The 14,887-nt window shown below is 35.9% G+C and overlaps 2 protein-coding genes across 12 annotated transcripts in view; one reads left to right on the top strand and one right to left on the bottom strand.

Moving 5' to 3' along the window:
- Nucleotides 1–14,887, top strand: part of LOC105230740 (protein scalloped) — a 315,018-nt gene that overhangs the window by 230,269 nt on the left and 69,862 nt on the right. Inside the window, exon 1 of one of the 11 annotated variants that reach the window (XM_049455640.1) lies at nucleotides 11,644–12,367. The exons of the other annotated variants lie outside the window; for them this stretch is intronic. Within the exon in view, the coding sequence (XP_049311597.1) occupies nucleotides 12,334–12,367 (34 nt within the window). The 5' untranslated portion in view covers nucleotides 11,644–12,333. Of the gene's footprint in view, nucleotides 1–11,643; nucleotides 12,368–14,887 lie in introns of those variants that run through there. 11 annotated transcript variants of the gene reach the window in all.
- LOC105225714 (AP-1 complex subunit gamma-1) overlaps nucleotides 1–14,887 on the bottom strand; it is a 309,867-nt gene that overhangs the window by 280,242 nt on the left and 14,738 nt on the right. The gene's annotated exons all lie outside the window — the stretch shown is intronic.

Genomic DNA, 14,887 nt, shown 5'->3' with positions numbered 1-14,887 from the left:
TTAAGATCAATGGTCATCATACCAGCTTAAATTCGAAGAGTTGCGACTGCTAGTTAGAGTAGAATGCAGGAGAACTACTGAACTACCTGGCTTTGGCAAAGTTAATCTTACCGTAATCGCAGCGTATCTTACTGGACAGGGTCCAATAGGCATTCATGCAATAAGGCTAAAATCTTAACAGACGTAAGTTGTCAAAATTGTATGGAGGTGGTTGAGGAGAATGCATTAAGCCACTTACTACTCCATTGTTAATGCTTCGTAAGACTGAAATTGAAACATCTCGACAGGCTCAAAGCGCTTTCTCGATTAGTGAGAGTTCTATGATAAAGTACATAGAAGTTTTAGGTGTCACAAAGGCCCGGCGTTCTAAGCTGCCTAAGTAAAATCTCTGCTAGGATTAACCTTTTAATATAAACTAACCTAGCGTCATATATCCAGGAGAAGTTTACTTTTTGTAGAGCTTGGTATCTTGTGAGCTTCAGAGGAAGTGTCACTAAACAATTTCTTGCTTTAATTCGCAAAGTAGTTTAAAGAAAGAATAGAAATTATATTCAAAAGTTTTAGAAAAAGTATTGGTAACATATTTCCAGCGGAAATAACTGATTTCTAAAATAAAATAGATATTTTAGTTTAATAAACTTTGCCAACTTATCTGAAGATTTCATCTAACGATTAAGGTATGTTAGCTTAATCTGGTAGACAAATAGACCACGTATAAGCCAGTTTTGGTACTTTGCGATACCAGATGGAGTTCAGTTATTAAGTCTATGAGAACTAGTAATCCTAGGAGGCTTGCGCCTGACTCGAATTTAACAGACCCTGTAGCATCACTATCGATACCTCCTCCATTGTATTATACCGTAGGGACCCCAGATGCTTACAGCGTAGTCTTGCCAATGCGGGATAAGTACATAAGAGATGCTCCATTGTTTCCCTGGTGCCTTGCTCTAGACACTTCCTACAATCTTCTCGATCTGCACTTCTTCCAAGAGGACTAAAAATTTAAAGTTACACCTCGATTAATTAAAAATATGGCTGACTTATCAAGTCGCCCTTACATGAAAAATGCATTTCACTTCACCGCCATTTCTTATCTATTTATCTATCTTACTGTAAGACTTGGTCGGTCTTGTTTAATCGTTTTGGCGATCGGCAAAGCGCCAAGCAATAATTGACCGTCAGTTCGAAGTCAATTAAATGGCATTAAAACCACTGTTATAAAGCCAAAGAGCCGCAATGAATAGGGAATACATGTATTTGATGAAATCATCCGAAAGTCGAAGGTAGACAAATGGACTGACCGCCGCGCGGAAATGACGCACTCGTACGTTCATGTGTCTTGGCAACTCTACCTTGTAGGATTATCGAAAGCGTTTAGTGACAAAAAATCAGCAAACTTCCGTTTATGCTTATGGAAATGTCTGCCATATATATGTATGTATGTATGTGTTTGGTCAACACGCAAAGCCATTTCATTTATGCCTCCATTGAGTCGTCAGCTAAATTGGCAGACGATTGTGAACGTTGCAACTCAATTGGTAATCTCGCCAAAGCCGAGCGTAAAAAGACATTCGAGGTTCGGTAATTGCTGATGCAACACGAGAAAACGAGAAGAAGAGCGAATAGAGACACAAAAATATATCGACGCAAGTCCCTCAATTCCAAAGTCACTTAGTGAGCTGACGCATATTGTAGCAACTTGCAGCTTATTGCAAAGCTTGAACGATGGTGTGTTTGTCGTTGAGGCCGTCAAATCTTCCCGCAGGCAGCGGAATCGACATGCAACAAAGCGGAGCAAGCATGAAATGAGCAAACGAAAAACCTGTTGGAACAGTGCAACAGAGCAACAACAATTTTTTTAAGTATCAATATTCTTACCATTCGCCCCATCGCTTTGCCACATTAGGTTGCATTTGTGGCATGCATGCAAATGCTCCATCAAATGTTGCACGCTGCAAGTAATAATAATTATAATAACATTTTCTTAATAGGTTTTTAAGTATGTAGGTTTGTTTGGCGCTTTCGGAGGTAGTTCGCTTGGTTGCCTTTCGAAATGCGAGCTTGTAATTGTCGGGTGTTTGAGAAGCAAAATTGAAATGGGCACTTCTATAATCGCCAATTATTTCTTCTAAACAAAATTTTATTGTTTAAACTAAAAAACAGATAATATAAAATACTGAATTCATTTGGTAACCGATCATTGTAGGGTTTAATAGTTTTTCGTTGACGTCTTATGGCCCAAAACAGAAATATCTCGAATAAGCTCTGTGTCTTTGCTAAATTCAAGACAATTTCAAATCAAAAAAATTATGTATTCATCCGAGGCGGGTGTGTAATTTTCATTGGATGTATTTTTTTACGTGGCGAGTCCCGAACCCAGCACCCTGAACCCAGAAGAGAAATGATTCGCCTTTTTCTCACTTTAGCTCACCTTCAAACGGATATGTTTTGCTACGCAGATCATACTCGGACAAAGACCGGAGGTCGTAAGCTGAGTTCGTTGATTCGTTTCTGGCCACTCCCAAGTGAAGGACACTCAGAGAAGTTTCATTTACTTGAAATTTTGCATTTTGCTTCAAAAAAAAGTATATTTTAACAAAAATCTTTTCTCACAACATTAGTCTCCTGGAAAGCTTTTCAAAAATTCCTAGTCTTTATAAGTTTGGAGTTTTTATAAGATCTCTCATTTTTAAAATTTCATTATTTTAATTTCGGGTAGCTGACTTGGATAGATTCGGTGTCTATGCTAATCTGCATGTAGTAGAACATAACTCTGCCTCTCGTAACAACTGTTTCATTAATTGTCTTTAATCAACAGCATTATGGAGCTCATTTTGTTCAGACACTTACATTTGACAATTTTTTCTGTCCGCAAACAAACAGAAACCGAAACTCTCCCTTTCATGCTATATCAAACTTATTCTGAAATATCTCATTTCCGCTTTTTTGCTCTTTATTCAATGCTTGATAAACTGTGTTACAGTGATCGGATTTAGTTCAAATATGCGCCGTTTCGTTCGATAATCTGTTTCCATCTAGACGGCAACTTCATAATATCCCCCTCGTAGAAGCCCCCTTCCTTATTTGCGAAGAACTCGGACAGCCACTTTTCACAAGCCTCTTTTGAGTTCAACTTTACATCAACAAGGGTGTTCGCCATGGACAGGAGCAAAGGGTAATCACTTGGCGCTATGTCCGGGCTATATGGTGGGTGCGATAAAATCTCCGATCCGAGTTCCCATAGCTTCTGACGAGTCATCAACGAAGTGTGTGGTCTAGCGTTGTCCTGGTGGAGCACTTCACCTTTACTGTTGGCCAATTCTGGACGCTTCTGGTCGATCGCCTACTTCAAGCGGTCCAGTTGTTCGCAGTAGATAGAATTAAGCGTCTGGCCATATGGGAGCAGCTCATAGTGGGTGATTCCGTTCCAATTCCACCAAATACACAGCAAAACCTTCCTAGCCGTGAATCTCGTATTTTTCGTCACAGGTCTTCAAACTCAAGAGCTATTTTGATTATATTAGAATCTTCTCGTACCTGAAGCAAAATAAAAACGGTCTCTTAATTTACATAAGACTTACTATTATATTCTTAACTTAGCATAAATTTGTCGCAAAAAAAAAAAAAAAAAACATTTCTAAAAAATATTAAAAATCATACTTAAATTACTAGATAGGGTTATTGTGAAGCTACCGGTTTGAAAAACGCTGTCTCGAGAAAACCACTGACTGACTTGAATGACAGTACAACAAATTGGTTAAGAAAAAATTTTCACAATTTAATAATAATATTTTTGGGATTCTGAAATATGCATTAAGACAAAGACCACAACAAATGATTTTTTAAAAAATCCCTGATTAACCTTATACTTTAAGTGTTTTCTTTGAACTCATAAATTGATTACAAATAGCAAATTGTTTGAAAGCGGTGTGTGACTTCGATAAATTGACAATTGCGCCTAATTGTAGGCAACGTAAGGATGTATTTAAGCATATTTATGAGTTCTTGAGCACTAACAAGTGAAAAAAATACTTTTGTAGCCTCTTGGACACTAACCATAAGGCTACATAGATTAAAGTATTGCTGAAATGGGAGAAAATAGTGAAAAGAAAGACTCTAAATTAGGCTTGAAATCAGCTTACGTTGAATATATAAGTACATATGCGTCTAGGCTATCAACCATAAATTTTCTAAGGAAAAAGTCATCAGCGAAAGACCGACGAGTGATCGTTTGTCTCTTAATATATTTAGAAAGTTGCAATTATGCTTTCTTCAATAACTTGAGCTGAGATGTCCAACAGCGTGATTCTTTTACAGTTTGAACTACTCAAGCTGAGGCGGAGGGTTTAAGGTGATCGGCGTGACAAACATTTTTGTAGATGTTATGGAAATTTCTAATGAGGAGTTTGTGCCACAGCTAAGTCCAACTAATTTTGGAACTATCGAAAATATTTCCATGGAATTTCATACTAAAAATCCATTCGTAATTCTTTGCCAGTAACACAAAATTGGTTTACTTAGCAAAGAACTGGAACTATATTTTAATAAAGCAGTACAACTAACCTGCTCCCCTAAGCAAAGCAAAACCGATCGGCAACCACACCCTTTGAGCGCTTGTTCATAAATTTCTCAGCCACTTACGCGGCGCTTAGTGCTGAGCCAGCGGCTCGCGGGTTGCAAAATTGTAATTATTTTTTATTACACGCATACATGCACACATATGCGCATAAAGGACATTTCCACACATGCACACATATATTTTTATTACTGTTGTTTTTGTTGTTTTGCATGGGTACAAACAAATTCCCACTCATTCGAATGTAAGCATTTACACACAAAATATGCGCTTTCCTTTCGGCGCGTTTACTTTGTAAGCGAGTGGCAGGCAAACACGCACACACACACACACAAACACATACACAAGCGCAGCGTACAAAATGTGAAAAACTCATAGTGAACGCGAATGCGACGCGTCACCGTTAAAATGTTGCATGGAATTTGAAAAATGCGTCTCCTTGCTGCCGCCGCCAAACCCCTCCCCTTCGTGCCGCTTCCTGCCAACAATAACAACCTTCCCGTGCACAGCGTTTACTTCCGTTCGCTGCCAAAGGACACACACGCACACACATACAAGCACGTGTAATTTTACATATACATATATATATATATATGCGTGTATGTGTTTTTGTGTGAGAAACACCCTAAGCTATCGCACAACTACAACAAGCGCGTACTTCATGCCAAAGCCCAGGCGCTGTAAGGTGACTTTGTTGTTACTGCCTCGCCACATCGCACTGCATTGCGTCGTCCTGTGTGCCAGCCGCCTGCAAAGGACACGGTAAGCAACAACAACAACACAACCATGATGCATTCGCTTACATTTCCATTTGCTGTCGCTTTGAATGCCAGTTGGTGTAACAGTTATTGTTATTGTCAGCCGTGTTGTTGTTGCTTTGTGTTGTTGTTGTTTTGTGTTGCATGTTGCTTGTTTGCTATTCATCATTGTCGTCGTCCTTGCTGCCGGCGGCACTGTGCCTGCCGGCAAAGTGGGGGGTGCCTTGGCTTCGCGCTGCACATATGCCACAATGCAAATGCAGGCACTCATGCACTTATATACACATGTATATATGCATGTGTGCGTATGCAGCTGCGTGCTTGTAGTTTGGCAATGCTTTATGGCTGTGCATTTTCGTACTGTGTGCGCGTCGCGTGTTTGTTGCGCTTGCGCGAGTTATCAAAATAATTTTTACAAATAAATTCCGTGTATGCAACGGGAAAGTCACACACACAAATAAACATGCTCAAAAATTCAATATATTTTGTTAAGCGAATTTTTTTTTCGACTTTCTTTTGATTGCATGTGCATTTCTTTGGTGTTTTGAAAGCGAGTTCTGTAGCTTAAATCAGACGAGTTTTCTTTGGAAGCTCATTAAAATTTATTATATAATCAGATATTTACGGAGTAACCGGTTTGCAACAGGAACTAACTTCAACCCAAAGTGTTCACATTCCTTTATTCTAACCTTACAAAACTTTGTTGAACATATCACTATGTATTGAAGTGAATCGTATTCAAATTTCTCCTCGGTATTCGATTCATATTGCAATAATGATTTTAAAGCCCAGAGAAAGAAATAATAATGGATAAATTTTTCAAAATTTCTGAATTTTTTTTTTTGTTCCAGATTTGAAGAGTATAGATGCTTTGAATACTTTTTGCTTTAATAGCCTGATCTATTCTTTAAATCTAAGTCCAAAAATAGGTTCCAGAAATTTTTAAAAAAATATTTACTACTTTTTCTTTATTATTCTCTAGATTTTAATGCAAATTGTATAAATTTTGTCACTTCAAATACATTCTCAACACACCGATCTATGAATTTGCCTTATTTATCGTTCCTTTAAAGCATCCATAAATTTTCATTCGCCTTTGTTATTTTATACGGCTGGCTTTTATTCTAATCATGCCTAAAAATCACTGCCAAATACCTTAAAAATATGGAGATGTTAAAAATTTACTTAAAAATAATGATTTATTTGCGTAATAATGCCTAAGTCTCATATATGCATATATTTTTCTCAATATAAGCCTAAATGTAGGCAATTAAATTTCACAAAAAGGTTTTTTTTTAAATTTGACATAATGGGAGGCTATGCCTAAGATTCATAGATTTTTTTTTTTTATTTCCACCTAAATGTAGTTTAATTCTTTAATTGCAGCCTAAATGTAGGCAATGCATAAATGAAGTGTCGGCCTAAGTAGTGGGCAGTTCCTAAGTTTCACAATTTTTGTTTTCATTTTCAGCATAAATGTAGGCAATGACTCAGTTTCATTAGAAAAATTCAATTTCAACCCAAATGTAGGCAATGCAAAAGTTTCATAAAATGGTATTTTTCAATTTCAGCCTAATTGTAGGCAATAGATAAATGTTATTTAAGAAACATTAAATTTTAGCCAAATTGTAGGCAATGCCTAGATTTTATAAAAAAGTTTTTTATATTATTATTTATTTTCTGTCAAAATTAGGCAATGTATAAGTTTCAAAAAATTTAATTTTTTCAATTTCTGTCTAATTATAGGCAACATAAAACTCATATATTATCAAAAATAATGTTAAATTACTAACCATAAATGTAGGCAATGCTTAAGTTTCATAAACAAGTCCTTTTTTCAATTTCGGCCTAAATGTAGGCAATGCATAAATTACTTAAAATGATATTTTTTTTCAATTTCAGCCTAATTGTAGGCAAAATAAAACTTAAATATTATCAAAAATAATTTTTTTAATTTTAAATTTGATTTGCTTAAAAATCTAAACATATCCTGTTTCTTAATACTCGTCATAACTATAAAAAACTTAACTTCATCGATTTCAGCCTCAATATAGGCAGCACACGCGAAATTTCTAACAAAAATACATTTTTTTCTTAACACTACATTTCATTAACTTCGAAATTCCATTATTTGGTAAGCTGTATGAGCTTCTCCCACCATTTAAATCGCTGTGAGATTCCATATAGATTCAATAAAAACTGAAAATTTTATGTCAGCCTAAAAGTGGGCAACAAAAACTAAAAATTCAAACAAAAACTAAAAACTTAAGCAAAAAATACAAATCTAAACAGAAACTTAAAGCTTTAAACAAAAATTCAAATTGTTAAGCTTTAAATTTCAGTCGCTTTCGCAATATTTTCAATTTATTAAGCCTTCCGCAACCGTCTTAATGTCAAATCATTCCACAAAAGCAATATAAAAATCCAAATCATCGCTAGAAAATTAGCCAAGCATGCAATAAATGCAGCTGTCGCTATAAAACTACGCTTATTCGGTGGTATGTGCGTATGTCTGTGCATAGATATCAAAAATCTTGCACTACTCTATCCATCAAAGTGAGTGCATTTGCAGTAAACATAAATACATGCACACTCACTTCAAGGATCTCATATGCCCTCACTCACCCCTCATCGCCTCTCTCTCTATAAGTATGTACATAGCTATTTCTCTCAGATCATCTATGATCCTTCAAAAACTAGTAATGTGTGAACTATTCGCTCTATCAATAATATTTGCCGAATTTTCAAAACGCGAGTTTTGCGGCAGAGTGCATTCACCTTTGCGGTGTATTGAAAACTAGATTGTTTGGAGAAAAAAACGGAAAAACATTTGGCATCAAAATGCTTTGAAATATCCTGAGATACTTGGTGATCTTCTAATGATTAGAGTAATTTATATGTATGTATATGATAGGATGATTCTGCAGTTTTAGTCTAGACTACTCGAACAAGTATATACTATCATTTGTGGTATCGCGGTAACTTATATTATAGACGCATATGGATTATTACTTTTCCTCCGTTTCTGAAGTATTCGTCTTAAAATCAAGTCAAAAGGGATATTTATTTCTCAGTTAAAATGTAAAATGAACGTAACATCATTTTTCATAAGTCTACAGGCGAAGGAAAGGCGATGTAATAGAATCTCATATTCAAATAGAGTTTGAGTTTCGGTTATAAAAAGGTCATGTATTGGTTATATATGAGAGAGGAGGCTTGAAATTTTATGATATTACGTATGAATTCAATATTTTAGGTATATAGGCAAAAACCACGAGAGAATCTTAGTCATGGGCCCCGAGGTCCGCATATTCAATATTTTGGAACTTGAAATGCTATTGTCCCATTTCGCTCGCTTTTTGAAACAATATTTATGCCCTGAACAGGATATATTAACTATACCACAAGGATAATACCACTCAGCAGGCAACGTCGGAGACCTTATCAAAGTCACATACATATACATATATAAATGATCAGCATGACGAGCTGAGGTGATTTAATCCTTTTTCCAAGTATTTGTATACGTGAAATACTCCCTTAGGTTTGGAGATATCGATCTGAAATTTTGCAAACATCTTTTTCTTCTCAAGGAACCGCTCATTTATCAGAGCCATCAATATCGGACTGCTATAGCATATAGCTACCATACAAACTGAACGTTCAAAATCATGTCTTTGTATGGAAAACTTTTTTATTTTACGAGATATCCTCCCGAAATTCGGTTTAAATTATTTTTTTAGTCAAACATATAATCTCCGAACAAATTGTTTAGATCGGACTGCTATAGCATATAGCTGCCATACAAACTGACCATTCAAAATCATGTCTTTGTATGAAAAACTCTTTTATTTGATGAGATATCTTCACGAAATTTGGCATGAGTTTTTGTTGTAGGTATCCCTATAATTTCCGAACAAAATTTCCAAATCGGACTACTATAGCATATGTATAGCTGTCATACGAACTGGCTGATCAAAATCAAGTTCTTGTAGGGAAAACTTTTTCATTTGTCGAGATATCTTCAAAGAATTTAGCATGGTCTGTTGTCACAAGCAATGGTGTAATATACGAAGAATTGGTTGAAATCAGAGCACTATAGCATATAGCTGTCATACGAAGTGACCGATGCAAATTATGTTATTATATGGAAGTTTCTTTATTGGTGAAGGGTTTTCTAACGTTTTTCATCTTTTTATTTCTTTTTTGCTATCTACTCTTTTATAAACAGTTTATTATTATTTTTTAAGAACTTTAATCAAGCTCTAAAAACTCACAGAAAATAAAGTCTTCAACCAGCTTCATACGCTGCATCATGCAATTCATCTCAGCTCACATATGTATATGTTTTTGTATTTGTGTGTGTGTGTGCATATGCATAGCATTCACATCGCATACTTTCAGAATTTCAGAAGCTCACGAATGCTAACATTTCCATTTGATTTGTAATTATGCGCAGCCTTAGCCGAATATTTACTTACCAACATTCCATAATTATAGGGAGTCTCACACACACATACATACACCCATACGCAACATAACGCGAAACATGCCATTTGTATATCGTTGTTAGGCATTTGGTCTACCTTTGCACCCCTAAAAAATTCCAATCCAACAATCCACCACAACAAAGTCAGCCAAGTGAAACACCAGCACGATCGGTGAGCGCAAATGCGCGCCGTGCAAAGGCTACCACCATAAGCCACCACCAAAGGCATAATTATTTATATTTCAATAAACGTATGTATATGTACATGTGTGTGTGTGTAATCACTGTGCGCCTGCATTTCGAACGCACTTTATTGCAATTTCTAATTGGAAACTTTGGTAAAAATAGTAATTCCAAGTGAGAAAGCGCACATGAGCAGCTGAAATTCTATTTTTCGGGAATGCCAGCGGCGCATATGTGCACATGTATGTACATATGTGCGGCTACACTAGGCGTACTACGCAAAGTAAAGGGGCAATTGGAATTTCGGAAATTCATATGAGCGACGGCGGTTCGACAGCTGAAACACGCCGCACGCTAATAAACCGAAATAGAAATTGTTGAGGCGAAGGTGAAGTTGCTAGGTTGGTTGGTGAGCGGTGTGCCAGTAGTAGGGGAGAGGGGGAATGGGAGCGTATTGTAGAACAACCCTGCCCTATGGCACGACACGCTGATGAATGCTACCGACAACAGAGCGTCAGCATGCATTTGGGCCAACGCAGCGCGCTGCTGCATATTACCATAAAGGTCGCGGTGTTTGGGGTTGTTTTTGTGTCGGGAATTTTTACCAACAATAATGAAAATAAAAAAAAAATGTACATGCTTGCGCGTAAACTGCGACATTTGCTTAGGCTAACGGTTGTGGTTGCTGTTGTAAGTAGAGGTTGTTTGTTGTTGTTATTGTTGTTGTTTTCTGTTTTTAGCTTTGTTGTTGTTTTTTCGCCTTGTTATTATTGCTTTATTCTAGTTGTTGTTGTTGTACTGTTGTTGTTATTGTTGTTGCTTGGTAGTGCTTGTTGTTGTTGTAGGCATTCTCGAGATTCCTGAGATTCCGAAGGGGGCGCGACACGCACAAGCAGGCATAGAAAAACACACACATATGCACTTATAAATATATAGTACATACATACATTTGGATACATACATATATACATACATACACTCATGCCACATCGCCCTGAAATATGCCCAAAACCTCTACATTGCCACATAAAATTAATGAGAATTATGATTATTAATTGCGCGCTGCCAAGCGGCAAATATTGAGTAGGTGTAACGGAGGTACGGGGTTACGCCGAAGACGTCGCCGAGCGCACATTCATTGATATTAGCGACCGTGCAACACAGGAAATGTCTAACAAACCACGTTTTCATGGCGTTCATGCGACACACACACACACATACACATGCATACAAACATACAACTCCTCACATATCAGATATCCTTGTAGCTGTCAAGGTGTTCGTTGAGTGTGTTTGCGTGCAATTAGAAACACTCAAACGCTCAAATACTCAAAATTGAGTGTGAGTGTGAGTGATTTTGATTTCTTTTGAATTGCTATTTGGAAAATTTTCATGCCTCACACATACACAGGCTCCCAAACCAACAATATTTTAGACTCGACACAATTTCCTGGCAGCCGCACTACCACAGGCTCATTTGACTGCTCGTAATTTCGCTTTCACTCAATGCGCTCAAATCAAGTCTTATATATTTATACATATATACATACATATGTATATATATATATATATATATATATGCATGGCTAAGTGTGCTTGTAGCGCCACAACAATGAGTTATCCTGCGTTGCCGTGGCATTGCCTTTTGCCTTCAATACACTAATACAAACACACACAGCGGCCTAAATATCAAAACCCATACGTGCACTCTCTTGTCTCATTTGCTTTTTTCTCTTTGCTTTTACATTGTTGTTGTTGCTATTTGATTATTTTCTTGGCTTTTTGTTTTGAATCAACTCAGCAAATGCCCGCTGCTCGCCAGTTTCGTGTACGTATTCGTGCGTGGCGGTGGTGTTCGTGTCGCATTGTCCACAACACACAGGCGTTTAGCGAGTGTCCGTGCGTGTTGCGTCTTAACATTGTTGTTGTTGTTGCGTGATATTTACTTTGCAATAATTTCCATTATTATCTGGAAATTCTCTAGTTTGGCAAGAGTGTATCCCTCCCACTCGTCGGGGCGCTTGTGACCGGCCTCATACAATGAAGCGCATATAAAAATGCAAAATATTTGGCAGTGAATTAAAATATACACACATATACAAAATACATACATATACAAGCGGTGATATACATATACAAAAGGAGTTATATACATATCTACATATGCATTTTTGTGTTAAAATCACGCTGAGATTGCAGTAAATAAATATATAAAATATTTAAAGTGCTTCTCTTGGAAATTATTTTGTTGTTTTTGTTTGTGAAAATTCAAAATTTATTCGAAACCTGAGGAACACGGCTCCAAAGTGGCGCCGTTATCAAAAAATATGGATTATCTGGAGGAATTTAGGGCCCTGTCCGGTAAGTCTTAACATAAGTGTAGGGGTCAAACCCCCCCCCCATCTACTAAATTGAAAAAATTATCTGTACGAGATGGAAAATTTTTAAACTGAAACACGTAATCCGAACACTTCAAATACATATCAAGCGCTAATTTTCACTATCAGATTTGTTGACTAGTCTATTCATACCGAAAATATTTGTATGTGTGAGCAATTAATAAACTATGAATGAATGACCTTTGATTTGATACCTACTAAAATTGCAATCTGTTTAAATTTTTTCCATAGTGCCCAAATGGAACATCTGGCCCCAATATCGAATTCTTAGAGTTTTTTTTCAAACAGGTGGCAACACTTGTTCACATTTTTTTTAATCTCCGTTAAGATTATTATTTTTTATGTTCTTATTGTATTAAAACAACTATTTATCATTAAAATTATTGGAATTGTTTTTTCAAATAGGTGGCAACACTTGTCTAAAATAAGTCTGATGAACGTTAAAATGCTCTTCATATTGCTATACTTTATTTATTTTAAATAACATTTGTTGGTATAATTTTTTTGGAACAGGTGGCAATACTTTTCCAAAATATTTTTGTTAAAAATCTTCGTTAGGATTATTAATTTTGATATTCTTATTACAACAATACATTTATATATCATTAAAATTATTGGAATTGTTTTTTTAACAGGTGGCAACACTTTCAAAAATATCACCAATAGGAATCTCTCTTTAATCTGTTTAATTTGGTGTCTCTATTGCAATAAATACTTTTAAAGAAAAGCTGTGAAATCAATTTTTTTTTCAACCAAACGAGCTTGAACTGAACTTAAAATTAATATGAGAACAGCACTTCTTATTTCCTACAAGAAAGTTTACAGTTCAGTGGATTACTTATTTCCTTCAATAAGTATCTTGGCATGAATAGTGTCGTAGTCTGATTAAAGTTTGCTTTAACTATATGTAAAAGGTGATCCATGTCGAGGACTTTTTAAATTTTTTAAAGACAAAACACAGATACGTCGAATTTAATGGAAAATGTTTATTGTCATTCGAAAGAATATTCCTTGACATTTATTTTTTGAAGATTATCTCTTTCAAATGTTGACCGCGGCTACGTCTCAGATGGTTGAGTCCAATTTTCGATGAGTCTTTCGACTATATCACTGACAACTGACGAATGTTACATGCGATGTTTTGCTTGACTTGAATCGAAGCGGGATTGGGTACATAGACTTTAGACCTTACCCATCCTCACTAGCAAAAATCAAACGATGTGATATCACACGATCTTGGAGGCACAAAACGTGTAATTACCTGTTCACTGAAGTGTTCTCTTAATGAATCCATTGCGATGTGTAGGAAGTTTCGCCGTCTTGTTGAAATCAAATGCCGCCAAAATCACGAGCTTTAATGAAGGACGAAGTGGCAGTTTTTGAATCTCTTCAGGTAGCTCTTCGTCCCAAATGCTTCAATTTTGCTTTCTTATATGGTATTCCCATTGAGCCAGAAATGGACCACTTAAAAACTAAACGATGTATGGCTTAGTCGTACTTTTCGCTATAAATTCAACGTCGAAATTTTTCAGCAACTATGAGTAAGCTTTGATGTTGAAACTTTTATTGGCTTGCGGTTTCTGACGACCTCCAAAATTTATTATAAAAAGTTTGTAAATATCACTCTTGTATCTTCAATGATTCATGGCATTATTTTATAAATAAATTTCGCCTAAAGGATTGTTCTTAGAAAATATGTTTAATTTGAAGCTCAAGTTATGGTTAACAAGAATTTTAAAGAAAAAACAAGAAATGTGCTATATATAAATTTATAATTATTTAATCTCAATCGTAAAAAAAAATAATGTGATTACTTAGTAGGAATGTATCAGTCACGAATTAGTTCTGCGGTGTACTACATTCTGAGCTGAAGTGCTCGATTACAAAGATAAAAAAAAACTTCATAAGCGATGGAAGTAGTCAAAAGCTCAAGGGAACTTAAAATAAAGTTCCTTAAATGTAGGTTAATCTTGAGAAATTAAACCTCAAAATTATTTCAGTGCTAAAATAGCGCTGATGAAAACTTGACTCTGTTGAGGCCCGACTCTTAAGTCATGTTACATTCTGTTTGCATAGAATTTCAAGAATGTGTTATAGAGAATTTTCTTTAATACAACCTGCATTCAAGTCTTCTTCTTCCTGTCTTTTGAGTTCAAACATTTTTTCCACGGAACCAAGCACGAAATTGATCGATATTTGAATAAGTAATTTTGTTTAACTAAAATAACCTCCACATCTATATGTAGACATTGCAAACTTATCCAAGGCAACTTCAAAAGGGTTAGGTCACTAGAATCCACTTTAGAATAGAACCCTTGAATTTGTTTGTATTTTTACTCAACAAAATCAGAAAGATCTAACAATCTTCCATCAATGGACAATCACAACACATTATATTTAAATCACTGCAAGCAACAACAAGTGGATAGAAAAAACAAATTTACGCCAGCTAAGGGCACACCGAACTCATACGCACACCCCT

This window comes from Bactrocera dorsalis, chromosome 4 (genome assembly GCF_023373825.1).
Source record: "Bactrocera dorsalis isolate Fly_Bdor chromosome 4, ASM2337382v1, whole genome shotgun sequence".
NCBI classification, from domain to species: domain Eukaryota; kingdom Metazoa; phylum Arthropoda; class Insecta; order Diptera; family Tephritidae; genus Bactrocera; species Bactrocera dorsalis.
The sequence above is the reverse complement of the archived record's forward strand: the minus strand, read 5'-3'. Positions and strand labels throughout refer to the sequence as shown.